This window comes from Haliotis asinina, chromosome 5 (genome assembly GCF_037392515.1).
Source record: "Haliotis asinina isolate JCU_RB_2024 chromosome 5, JCU_Hal_asi_v2, whole genome shotgun sequence".
In the NCBI taxonomy this organism is placed as follows: domain Eukaryota; kingdom Metazoa; phylum Mollusca; class Gastropoda; order Lepetellida; family Haliotidae; genus Haliotis; species Haliotis asinina.
Genome location: NC_090284.1, coordinates 67,867,405 through 67,881,349, shown reverse-complemented (window position 1 = coordinate 67,881,349; position 13,945 = coordinate 67,867,405). Strand labels below are relative to the sequence as shown.

General features: G+C 40.2%; 1 protein-coding gene across 2 annotated transcripts in view; it reads left to right on the top strand.

The window, feature by feature from the left end:
• The window catches only part of LOC137285115 (transient receptor potential cation channel subfamily M member 8-like), a 35,294-nt gene extending 22,631 nt beyond the window's left edge, over positions 1 to 12,663 (top strand). For both annotated transcript variants that reach the window (XM_067817329.1, XM_067817328.1), the window contains 8 exons: positions 229 to 552; positions 955 to 1,129; positions 1,915 to 2,038; positions 2,372 to 2,547; positions 2,674 to 2,745; positions 10,074 to 10,229; positions 10,844 to 10,876; positions 11,219 to 12,663. In XM_067817329.1, the coding sequence (XP_067673430.1) occupies positions 229 to 552; positions 955 to 1,129; positions 1,915 to 2,038; positions 2,372 to 2,547; positions 2,674 to 2,745; positions 10,074 to 10,229; positions 10,844 to 10,876; positions 11,219 to 11,385 (1,227 nt within the window). In that variant the 3' untranslated portion in view covers positions 11,386 to 12,663. The remainder of the gene's footprint in view (positions 1 to 228; positions 553 to 954; positions 1,130 to 1,914; positions 2,039 to 2,371; positions 2,548 to 2,673; positions 2,746 to 10,073; positions 10,230 to 10,843; positions 10,877 to 11,218) is intronic.
• The last annotated feature ends 1,282 nt before the right edge of the window (positions 12,664 to 13,945 follow it).

The window sequence follows — 13,945 nt, the reverse complement described above, 5'->3', positions numbered from 1 at the left end:
CGAACTAAGGATAAGATTAATGGTATTCTTTATGTTATGCTTTCAAGTTTCAAGTCATTTCACTAAAACAATGTTATTTAAAATGTTATGTTATGGACAGTTAGTTTGTTGTTGTCATGAAGTTACATAACCTTTTCAGTTCGTTGTGACATGTCATGTTTTCGAATGTGGAACTAGTTGTGTAATGTTACCATATCGACTGTGACCTATTGGAGCCTTGTGTTGCAGATCCTACAATTCGCAGTGGAGTTTAGACAAATGAAAGGGAAAAAGAAACGTCAAAAGAAGAAAACGTGCCTCGAACGTTTATCTGCCGGTGTCCATTTGGTACGGAAATATGCAGGGATATATTTCCAGGACATATGGAACATACTGGACAGCTTGTGCATTTTGGGATTCATCCTTGGGTACACGCTTCGCTGGTTTGCAGCTACATACAGTTATGGACGCGTGTTCCTCAGCATCAACTTCATGTGCTTCTTCTGGAGACTTCTTCAAGCATGCACACCCAGCAAAACTATCGGGCCAATGATCTACATGGTCTTCAGAATGGTACGGCAGTTTAAGACGCTGTGTCATTTATCATTATGTTTTCATAAAGTGCATGGTCTTCAGAATGGTAATGCAGTTTAGCACACTATGTCATTTATCATTGTTTTCATAAAGTACATGGTCTTTAGAATGGTATTGCAGTTTAACACACTGTGTCATTTATCATTATGGTTTCATAAAGTACAAGGTCTTCAGAATGGTATGGTAGTGTAAAGCACTGTGCCATTTATCATTGTGTTTTCATAAAGTACATGGTCTTCAAAATGGTATGGCAGTTTAAAACACTGTGTCATTTATCATTATGTTTTCGAAAGCAAAAGGTATTTTTTCAACATTATCATTTCATAATACTCCTCACTGAAACAGTATGACATTCTGATTAAATCGTGTATTTTTGTACAGATGGCAGATTTAGTTCCATTCCTTGTTATCATCTTTGTGGCCATTGGTTCCTATGCTGTTGCTACAGAGGCCATACTCTACCCAAATGCGTCCTGGTCGATCGGATTTGTTCTGGCAATACCGAAAAAGGCATTTTGGCAGATATTTGGAGAGTTTTTCTTTGAAGAGATCGAAGGTAGAGTATAACAACGGAACGATCATGGCAAGTTTATTAATAATCGTGACACAGGGGTCTATGGTCATTACACATTTTAGGAGTACACCGTCCATGTAAGGACAGGATTCCTAAGCTAATTGAAAGAACTGCGGGCACTGACAATACCTGGCTTGTCATAGCCCGGTCACATAGCTGGAATATACACTAAAACACAAACAACAACTGAATCTTAGGTGTGAGGTTTAAATTGTATCTGAAGTCATTCGATGTTTTTTTCTCAGTTGCATCGCTCAAAATGTATTTTTAAAATAATACTGAAGTGTATAGTTTCGTACAGCTATTTTCTATAAATTTGTAAAGTATGGGAAAGCTTGAGATATTTCTAAATATTTCCATTGTAAAACGATAGGATTTTCAAAGAGTGAGTGAGTCTAGTTTTACGCCGTTTTTATCAATATTCCAGCAATATCCCGGCGTGGGACACCAGCAATGGGTTTCACACAGTGTGACCATGTTGGGAATCGAACCTGGGTCTTCAGCGTGACAACCGAACGCTTTAATCATTATGCTACCCCATCTCGCCGACTTTCAGTGAGGCAAAGGGTTGCATTTGTGATGTTTCTGATTTGTTTCTACTTTTTCTTTTTCACGTAACTGTTGTTTCGAGGCATCAAACTTTGATCGTTTAACGATGAATGAAAGAAAGCCATCGAAAAATATAATTCGTTCATTTTGTCTAGAGTACATAAGCGTATTTGCATGAATATATCCAGTTATGGTTGCTACGTTTATCTATTTTACAGGTGAAGGATGCGTTCCCCCAAACTGCCCAACGCACATGGGAAAGGTCCTGGTTCCATATTTCACGGCTATTTACATACTCATGACCAACGTCCTGTTGTTGAACATTCTTATTGCTTTATTCAAGTATGTTTTTTTCTTTGATTTTCTATTTCAGAAAAAAGCTTGTTGACATCCCCTTGCTAGACATATAATTCATTACAACCTACCCTATCTACGTACCTTCCTACCTACCTACCTACCCATACGTTGTTTACCTTTGTGTTCCCACTTAGTGGGATGTTACAGTAACCCATGCGCCATAGTCACTCTGCTTAATGGACATTAGGCAATGAATCGGATGCTATTACGGTAGCGTTAATGACCGTGGCCTGCAGTAATTAAAACATTTGGACATTTACATTCCATGTGTGTATACTGTACGTTTTCGCTATGTTTGTATACAGAAGTCTTTTTCAGCAACATTTATGAAGACGTGCGCCAGAAAGCCGATGAAATCTGGTCCTGGCAAAAATGTCGACTTATGGTGGAATATCAGAACAAACCGCCCTTCCCCCTCCCCTTTACCATCTTCTGGAGAATAGGGAATCTGTTCACACTTTGTGGATCCTGCAAGAGATGTCAGAGGAAGAAGGGTAGAGTTAAATGATCATCTTGTTATACGATAATAAATTAAATAAGAGTTGCAATTTTGTACTTTATCAATGATTAGAACAAAGGAAGTGACACTGTATTTAAATCATATTTGTTATCATTTGTAGTACCCGATATCAGACACGACGGCCCCACTCATAAAGAACCAACCAACACACTTGAACTTCCGACAGTGAACGGTGAGTGATAGTGAACGGTGAACGATGAGTGGTAGTAAGCGGTGAGCGGTAGTGAACGGTGGGTGGCAGTGAACGGTGGGTGGTAGTGAACAGTGAATGAATGGTAAGTGGTATTGAACGGAGAGTGTTAGTGAACAGTGAGTGGCAGTGAACTGTGTGTGGTAGTGAAGGGGGAGTGGTAGTGAAGAGTGACAGGTAGTGAAGAGTGAGTGGTAGTGATGAGTGAGTGAGTGAGTGGTAGTGAACAGTGAGTAGTAGTGAACGGAGAGTGGTAGTGAACACTGAATGGTAGTAAATGGTGAGTGAGTGAGTGAGTTAATATTTAACGTCACATCGGCAATATTTCAGCCATATCGTGACGAGAACAGATTTGAAATCGAAATGGGTTATGGCTATATGATAAAAACCTGTCATCAAAGGACAGTAAAACGACTAGACTATCACAGTTGCGGGTAAAACTAGTGTGGAACGATAAAACTGATATAACTATTTGGACAAGACAAGGTAAAACACGGGCTATATACGTTACCAGCAGCTGAAGGTAGATCACCATGCGAGGGTCCATGGGGGCTTACAGTACCTTTGCTACCTGCATGGACCCTAGTTGGATTTACACCATCCCTTCAGCCACTGGCGATGATATGGAGATTTAGCCAGAATTTAAAAGAACAAAAATACTACGACTAAAAAGTATGGCTGGGCAAAATTGACTTTGAAAGTTGTCGGGACTTACGTACCCTCTCGGGAGGACAATAATTTTACGCTACTTCAACCCCCTTTGAGGGTACAGCCACTAACGATCGCAGATGCTATTTTACAATACCATGATTAAAATATATATTATCTATGTACAATACATATTCAGAATTTATGTAGCAATTCTATTTCCTTTAAAAATTCAATTATTAAATGATGATTAACATTATAAAAAAGATCCTTTATAGTTTTCACATTGAAATATTTATCCCTTGTGATGACATGCTTGACCGTGATTCGTTCATCACAAGGGATACAAAACGGAGGATCCTCACCTTTTAACAAGTATTCGTGAGTATATCGCGTATGGCCAATGCGACATCGTCGCATAATAACCTCTTCAAATCTGGACTGACAACCCATGTAGGTATAACCGATATAGGGCTTTATACCATGTAATTTATTGATACCTACTTGGGTGTCCCACTTCTTTTGCATTAGATCTCGGATATATGATCTTATAACGGCTTTATAATCAGAATAAGGGAGCAGAAGCGGTGTCACAGATTTGTTGAGAGCGGCTTTGGCAGCAAGATCGGCCATTGTGTTACCAGAGATTCCAACATGGCTGGGTAACCAACAGAAGACGATGTCGAATTGGCCAGTAGCAAGATCATTATACAATTCAACGATGTCAGCTAAAAGTGGATGTTGAGAAGATACATTCTTAATAGCCTGGAGGCATGAAAGAGAGTCTGAATAAATGATATATTGTTTATACTTAGGGTGTTTTTTAATATATTTTAGGGCTGTTAATATGGCATGTGCTTCTGCTGTGAAAATGGAACTGTTATTTGGTAATCTAGAAGATATTGTTCTGGATCCAATGACAGTGGCACAAGCCACAGCGCCACCATCCTTGGACCCATCTGTAAATAAGGATTTATACGTACTATACCTATCTTTCAATTGATTATATTCCTGTTTGTATTGTAATTCATTAGTATCTGATTTTTTATATTTACTTAATGTAAGATCAACTTGTGGTCTAACCAGCTGCCACGGAGGAGAAGAAAACAAGCGAGAAGGAGCTACATTTTCTAGTTCAATGCCAGCAGCAGAAAGGAAAGGTTTCACTCTTAGCCCAAGAGGTGGAGCAAGAGAAGACTTCTTATTGTACAAATCCCCATACAAGGGATTGAAGACACAGTTATATGCAGGGTTGGACCTATTTGAAGACAGTTTAGCGAGATACTGTAAGGATAGTTTAATACGACGGTGGTCAAGAGAAGGTTCATCTGCTTCAACGTATAGACTGTCAACAGGAGAAGTTCGAAATGATCCAAGACAAAGCCTCAGACCTTGGTGATGGATAGAATCAAGTATTTTGAGGTTGCTTTTACAGGCTCCACCATAGACAATGGAGCCGTAATCCAGTTTAGATCTGATGAGTGACCGGTATAAATGTAGAAGGGTTGTTTGGTCTCCTCCCCACGTTGTATTTGAAACGACTTTCAACAGATCGAGCGCCTTCAGGCATTTGTTTTTTAGGTATTTAAGATGTGGCAGAAAGGTTAAGTGTGAGTCAAAGATGAGACCAAGAAACTTAGCTTCCTTGACAACTTTGATGGGTGCACCATTCAAAGATAAGTCAGGGTCTTTATGAGGTTTGTATTTTCGACAGAAGTGAATGCAGTTGGTTTTAGATTGAGAAAATTTAAACCCGTTCTCAAGGCACCATTTATGAATTTTGTTGAGACAGATTTGCAACTGTCTCTCAATGGTTCGCATGTTTGTGCCACGACAAGAAATATTAAAGTCATCCACGAAAAGGGAACCGTTGATTGAATCTGTTAACACTTTTGAAAGACTATTTATTTTAATACTAAACAAAGTGACAGACAAAATGCTGCCTTGTGGAACACCCTGATCCTGACTGTAATGATCAGACAGGGTAGAACCCACGCGGACTTGAAATTGCCTGTCATTTAGAAAGTTGGATATAAACTGGGGCAAGCGGCCTCGCAATCCAAAGTCATGTAAGTCTCTCAAAATCCCATGTTTCCAGGTTGTGTCGTATGCTTTTTCTAAATCGAAAAATATTGACACTGCATGTTGCTTATTAATGATGGCATTCTTCACAAACGATTCTAAACGCACTAAATGATCAACAGTACTTCTGTTTTTACGGAAACCACATTGAATATCTGTTATTAAGTTATTTGTTTCCAAGTACCAAACAAGTCGATTATTTATCATGCGTTCCATGGTCTTGCAAACGCAGCTAGTTAATGATATCGGCCTATAATTGGAAGGATCAGTGTGATCACGTCCAGGTTTAGGAATGGGCACAATTATAGCATCACGCCATGAAGAAGGAAAATTTCCAGACGTCCAAATACCATCGAAAATATGAAGAAGCGTCTCTAAAGATGATTCTGGTAAATGCTTCAGGAGTTGATAATGTATGTTATCAGCTCCTGAAGCAGTATCGTGAGCCTGGTCAAGAGCAGTATGGAGTTCATTAATCGAAAATACTTCATTATAATCTTCACCATTATCGGAAGTAAAATTAATAGGTTTTTTTTCCTGCTGATTTTGATACTTTTGAAATTGAGGTACATAGTTTGATGAAGAAGAATGTTTCGCCAGTGTTTCACCAAGTTTATTAGCAATATCGGATTTATTTGTCAGCAACTGGTTTCCGTCTTTAAGATGGTGAATGCTAGATCTAGAACCCTTACCCTTGATCTTCTGGATCATATTCCATACTTTAGAAATTGGTGTACGTGCATTGATTTTAGAGACATAGGTTCGCCAAGATTGGCGTTTATTTTGACTAAAGGTACGCCGTGCTTTTGCATTTAAAATTTTCAATTTGTTCAAGTTACGGACCATTGGATGGCGACGGAGATAATGCTCAGCTTTTCTCCGTGCCTTTCTGGCTTGTTTGCAGGTATCATTAAACCATGGTTTTCGAATGTGTTGATTTGTGGAGGACTTAGGAATACATTCATCGGCTATCTTCTTCAGTTCATCTGAAAATAGTTGTACAGGGTCGGCGATGTCAAGAAATAGATCAGGTTTAAATGTACTAGAAGCAAGCAGTTGAAATAAAGACCAGTTGGCCTTGGAAAAGTTCCATCTTATATTAGGAGGAACATCTGAAGGAGTCACAGTTTTCACAATAGTAGGGAAGTGGTCACTTCCACAGAGATCCTCGTGGACAGACCATTCAAATTCGTTTAATAATGCTGAATCTGTAATTGCTAAATCAATAGCAGAGTAAGTTCCTGTGCCGGGATGTAAATAGGTGTTTGAGCCATCATTAAGTATGCATAAGCTATTGTTAGAAATGAAATCTTCTAAGAGCTTCCCCTTAGTATTCGTCTGAGCACCACCCCAAAGGGGGTTGTGTCCGTTTAAGTCACCCGTAATAATGCAGGGCTTGGGGAGTTGGTTATAGAGATCTTGAAGTTCAGACTGTTATATACAAGCAGATGGTGGAAGGTACAGCGAACACAATGTAAACGCAATGTGCAAAGTTATACGGAGTGCTACAGCTTGAAGCGGAGTATTTAGATGGACAGGACTATGGATGATGCCATTTTTTAATAAGATGGTTGAACCTCCAGTCGCTTTAGGCCCACGAGGGGAAAAGACATTATAGGAAGTATAGCCTCTTACGTCAAATTTATCAGTGTTTTTGTAGTATGTCTCTTGTAAACAGATGGCCGATGGTTGAAAATCTTGAATTAAGAGTTGTAAATCATTTAAATTATTCCTAAGACCTCTACAGTTCCACTGGATTACTGGATTGGTGGTCATTTAAGGTGGAGTTATGGGAGACCGCTCACGATCTTTTTTCTTTGGAGAATGACTCCGGGAGCGGATGTTTTGAAGAGAGGACACGTCCATGTCCTCTAGCACCCCAAACTTGTTACACAGAAAAGTGGTGTTTTTCTGTGCTTTAGGAACACGATCTGATTGCGGTTTTTTCTTCGAATAATTAACATTGGCGTTAGTGTTCTTATCTCTGGAAACAGGAGTTGTCTGTGAAGCAGATGTCCTCTGACCGGGTTGAATCTGGATAGGTGGAGGCAGTAAAGTAGGAGCCGAAGAGTCAGTCCAAGTGTAGTCAGTCTGGCAACCAACGGAATTGCACGAAATGGCTCTAGAATCTGTGCTAGAAGTTCGAGTGGACGTGGAAACAGCAGCAGCATATGATGGCCCTGGTGATTCTTGGGCAAGAACAAGTTTCTTTGCATCAAGGAAAGATATGTTACGTTCATGCTTGATGTGTAAAATTTTAGATTGTACCTTCCAAGTTGGACAGTCTTTGGATGAAGAAGGGTGATTGCCAGAACAGTTTACACAAGAAGGAGATTTGTCACATATTGTGCTATTGTCACATTTCCCTCCACATCTATGACAGGCAGCTGGGTTTCGGCAAGATTTTGAGCCATGTCCATATTTCTGACAAGAGTAGCATCTAAGGGGATTTGGTATAAAAGCATCTACCCTTAAATTGCAATAGCCTGCTTTGAGTGAATCCGGGCGTGTTGGGACACCAAAGGTAAACAAATACGTATTGGTGTTCGTGACTTCATTGTCTTTTCTGGATGTGAATCGCTTTACATCAGTTACTCCTTGTGAGTGAAGTTCTGAAACAATGTCATACACATTCATGTCTGATAGGCATCGTCCAACATCGCGTACAATGCCTTTACTGTTGTTTAATGTTCTATGGGGTGAAATCTCAACAGGAACATTTGCCAGTGATTTGGTAGAGAGTACAATTTGAGACTGGATCTGTTTCTTACATTCTATCAGTAGAAGTCCAGATCGAAGCTTTTTGACCTCCTTTACGTCTCCAGCTAAGCCTTCAATGCCCTTAGCAATAGCAAAGGGATTTAACTTTAGAGGACTACCGTCGGGAGAAGACATAACGAGAAACCGTGCCCAATGATCAAGATTTTTTGGAAGTGTTATAACATCATCATCTGAAGAGCACGAATCATTCGATTCGTGTGAACGTTTTTTTTGCCATGGTTTTATTGGATAGAATTCATCCTCCTAGCTCCTCACCCACCACGGAGTGTCTACATGGACGATGTCTTATGTCTGTGGACCTCCAACAGACGACATCAAGGATACCCGGAGGGTATACTCAAGCAGGAATATATCTTTAAAAAAGATATGTCCTACCAGATTGGCCCATGAGCCACCGCCTTCTGGCATAGGACTCTAGGCAATGTAAGTATATGACATGGTTAGAACACACAAAGTGAAAATGGTCGAAAGTGTCCTAAACTTTTCTCAGTTATCAAAATTAACGTTCATGCGCAGGGCATGGCGTGACCAGCCGATTGATAGAATCGGGCCGATTCTACCACCCGTCTAGGTGAAGTAAGGGCCAAAGTGGTGTGTTAGGCGAAAGGAACACGGTCGCAGGCTCCCATTGCCCTCAACCACCAGACTACCGTCCTCCACCGACACGGGACGCAACCCACGGCAAACAGGTTGCCCAATTCGGTCGCTCCTTGCGACCAGCAATGGGGTGCTATGGACCTAGTTGACCCGGGTCCACACGGGGATTTGAACAGCTCTTAGCGTTACCCAGCACCCACCACGAGGAGGTGGCTGTTCACGGGTGCCGGTAGAGAATGGTGTGTGGTAGTGAACATTGAGTGGTAGTGACGATGTGTGGTAGAGAACGATGAGCGGTAGTGAACCATGTGTGATAGTGAACGATGAGTGGTAGTGAACAGTGAGCGGTAGTGAATGGAGTGTGGTAGTGAACACTGAGTGGTAGTGCACCGTGTGTGACAGTAAACAAAGAGCGGGAGTGAACTGTGAGTGGTAGTGGACAGTGAGTGATAGTGAACGGTGCGTAGTAGTGAAGGGTGTGTGGAAGTGAAAAATACAATGAGTGGTAGTGAAGGGTGTGTGGTAGTGAACAATGAGTGGTATGTGAACAGTGAGTGGCAGTGAACGGTGTGTGGTAGTGAAAGGTGTGTGGTAGTGAACCGTGTGTGTTAGTGAAAAATGAGTGGTAGTGAACGGTGACACACAAAACCTATATAAATCAAAACATGTGTCACGAATACGATTTTTCACATACACATATCTTGTAAAAAGAACTCACATAATTCACTTAACTGAAAGCGTTCGATTCCAGAAAAGGAATCAGTTCATAAAATCATAAAATCATAAAATGTATCTTATATCGATCGTACATGTACGGCTGATGAGAACTTGGGGAACTACTTCTTGGGTCATGCAGCGTCTTTATTTTGTATTCCGAGCGGTGGAGTAGCCGGTGGTCAAAACGTTCGATCGTCACGACGAAGACCCGGTTCGATTCCCCACATGGGTACAATGTGTGATGCCAATTTTCTGGTGTCCCCCGCCGTGGTATTGCTGGAATATTGCCATAAAGCAGCTTAAAACTAAACTCACGCACACACTCACTTTATTTTGTATTCATTCTAACAGCATGTCACATGTTCATAAACCTATCTTCGCCGTCCACCGTGACTGTCAAATGACACTTCAGAAGTTTTCTTATTAGCAAAACAACACTTTGCCTATGGTCTCGTTGTGTAATATTTCGTTATCCTTCCACACAGGTATAGACACTGACGATGTTTCTGTCCATGGGGACCAAGATGCTACTTCCAACGCTGACACAGAGCCGGGTGTGCCAACGTTGCAGGCTGTCGCTGAAGAGGCAGTTCGCGAGGGTGCTAATCATGTGGCAAACGATGAAGCAGATATGCCCAACGGTAACTACGTGTTATTGTCTAGTCTTAATTTTGCAAATTCAAATTACCCTCTGATATCATTAATATTCCACCTACAAAGGGGGCGGTGAGGTAGCCTACTGGTTTTCGGGTTTACTCGTCACGCCGAAGACCATGGTTCAGATCCTTCACATGGGCACAGTGTGTAAGGCCAGTTTCTGGTGTTCCCCGCCGTACTGGAATGAAAGCGGCGTAACACTAAACTCAGTCACTCCAACTACCATAATATTGTACAATTTCAGAATAATCGTTATATTATTTATGACATTTGGAATTATTAGATGAATTAATCTTTGAAACATTTTCAAAATACTCCTAAAACTTCACATAATGGACATCAGAAAAACGATCTCTCTTATTAAGAATGAGATAATTCAAGCATGCGTGTTTGGATGGCAACTCCAACACGTCAACGTGAGAACAACAGATCTCGACTATCCGTTCCCTTGGTCTTAAAAGGTAAAATAATGGTGGAAATTATATGAATGAGTGAAAGAAAATCTGTACTGACACCACACAAGGCTTTCAAAACACTCTCGTGTGGCTACCTCTCTGTATGATAATGTCTATTATACAAATCTGCATTTATCTTTCAGAAGAAGAGGACGACTGGAATATTTCTATTGACGGTAAATATGATTTACACTTACAGACGTTAAAGTACTGCTAAATTAATATGCGACTTGTTTTGAAAAAGGGACTTAGCAACTTAGATGACTCACTTCCATTTTGATTCCTAAAGTCGAGTGTAATACCTCAAAATCCCATGTTTTCGATTTAATGACAGAGGGTGATCGCACTGGCTGCTAAATGTTACGTGAATCTCGATGACTGTTTTTATAGCTAGTGTTTATAGGATAGATCCACTAGATGGATATAGGATGTGTTGGGTTACAGTGTAGACGATGCCGTTTCACGTTCTTGTCACCCATGCAATTACATATATCTTTGTTTTCTCATTCTTTTTAAAGATGACGGATTGTCACTGTCGTCGTTCAATTTCGATGATCTCGATTTGGACTTAACATCAAGTGATGATGACGACTATTTCGATGAAAGTGACCCCGAAGATCCATTGGATGAATTTGAGAGAACAAATGCTGAATTCTATATACAAACAGAAAACATCAAGAGTTAATTCTCACCATACAAACCTCTCTAAACCATCTCTGCGGGACTATATACATGTCCTTTGTCATCGGTCCGGGGTAGTGAGAATTACAGACATAGTTGAAGAACACTCTACACTTAAAATATACTGAACTCTCTGTAGTCCGAGCACCATCAACCCGGATCTTTAAAACTAGAGCGATTGCTTTCACCGAAGGTTAGACGTAAATGCAGGTGTTCGTTACCACGGAAATGTGTAAATTCTCCTTAGGTCTTGGAAATGCTACCATCTAAGGAATGTGTCACTATATCTAAGTTTATATCAAAAGTTTAGCAACTCAGGAGGTAAGTGAGAGATATCAAAGCCTATTAAGTGGTGTTATCTTTGTGCAGTCAGAATGATTGGGCTTCAGAATGATAGGAGCCATGTGTAAGTGTTTTGAGTGACTGAAGTTGTATGTTGAACTCATGGATGTTCATAGACATCCAACTTATTGCAGGCCTCTTGTTTTCGTTTGTAATGAACAAACGCTGCTAGAAGTACGCAATATGCAGTTTCAGATCAGTAGTCTGTTTCAATAAACTGTGTGTACGTCTGTGAAGAATGCGTAGTGTTCAGTCACCATTACCATTATTAGCATATATTAATATATTTTCACATTTAAAAATTGCGAATGTTTGGTCTTAAAGAGTAACACAGAATTCAATATAACTTAAAATGTTACTTTATGATGCAAGTTCAACTCGATAAGTCCAACTGTCCTTTTGTCCCGACGAGTTCGACACAACAGACTGTACTTGATTCCAGACTTTGGGATACGTCTTGATATTAACCTACGATTTTGTACAAAATAACGGTATCCATATTTTGCACGGAGTACTTTCGTACTCAAGTGGGTTATTTTCATATCATTGTTTTGTCAGTGTTTATTGTCGCTTTTAACACAGCCAGTGGGCCTATCCAGCATAGTGCACCATGCCGATGCACAGGAGGTATCTGTCTGGACATGCACACCAATGCGCCAACATGCACAACACAGAGCTTTCGTGTCACAGAAAACATTGTCTGCTGATGCCACGTGGCAACATGCTTAACACAGATCTTTCGTGTCACAGGATGCCTTGGTTGGTAATTACTGTTACAAAAACCCGTTATTGTTACTGTGATTGATCTGTCTCACTTAATACTCTCATATCACTTTAGCAATATCAGCCTTTGGAGATGAAGTTGATTTAATATTATACCAGATGCACTATTTACTTTTCATTTATACTTTTACATAATAAAATATAAAGTTCCCCCATATCAAGCATTGTGGTTTCTTTGTAATAGTGACTCGGTAACAACCGAGGACGTAAAATGAATTGCGCAATATTGCTGTCAGCTGTTTGTTTTCCCACTTAACGAGTGGTCGTGCTTTCATATGTTAAAGTATACATGAAGTACCTATGTACTTTCAAACGTCTTCAGTATGTTCGTCGAGGTTTGCATTTTTGTGGGGTTTTTTTTATAAATTTGAGATAATGTTTGTAAGCAGACAGTGGTTACTTTTTAGTGCTACAAATCACAGCCTCCGCGCAAACGTGCCTATGCATAAGGAAATGCTTGCAGAAGTCGCAGTGTAAAAGGATGGGAACAATTTGCTTTTTAATACTACTAATAACGACGATAACATTCTCAGCTACATACGCCTCTTGATTAAGTTAACTGCCTGGTGGTGTAGCAGTTACAGCGTCAGCCAGTATAATGGAAGGTCGGGGGTTCGCTACCTGGCCGCGAGCATGAGGAGCTGCCTATGCATATGAGTATTAACTTTATGTGAATGAAGCAAACCATTCTTCAGTATTATGCGGTTACTTTCATCATTCACATGTCAGAAGTATTTTAGGCTCAAAACGATTTATAGCTCCTTCTTCATGAACAGAATTAGTGACACCAATACACATACCAAGTTCAAGGTTTAGTCACAGTATAATAACCTTACAAAACAACAGTCACAGGTACCAGCTTCTATAATTTACCACCGAATGTATCATTCAGTTGCCACGTGCAGTCCTCTACCTGTTCTAAAATGGTTTTTTTCTTTATTTTAGAGAGAATGTCAATAAGTAAGTTTTCTTTGTGATTGATTCAAAATAATCTCAATGATAAGCACACATGTAGAGAACGCAACTCCAAGTGCACAAGCAACTGCAATAACCCACAGGTTCTGAATCTGGATTGAGTTCTCGTGTTCTTGTTGAAGACAACGTTTTCTCTTCGGTGTCCATTTTTCCAGAAGTCTGGCCACCGTTCCACTCTCGACCAGATACATTAATCTGCAAACAGAGCACATCTGCTATGTATGTACTTTATGAAGAATTGGCAAGATACACATACTTAAGTAAATGAAATTTACACTAAAGTTAGCGAGCAACTTCTTACTTAATTACGTCTGATGTCTATCTGGAGTTTGTGTCAAGCGATTCTGAGAAGTGTCGAAGTCTCGATTCAGACACCTTGCCTTCGGTGAGTCTCCAACTCATAGTGCTGACACATGGCTGTTCCGTGACATTTTCAATGGTCCCGAAATTGTCTCCAATCAGTA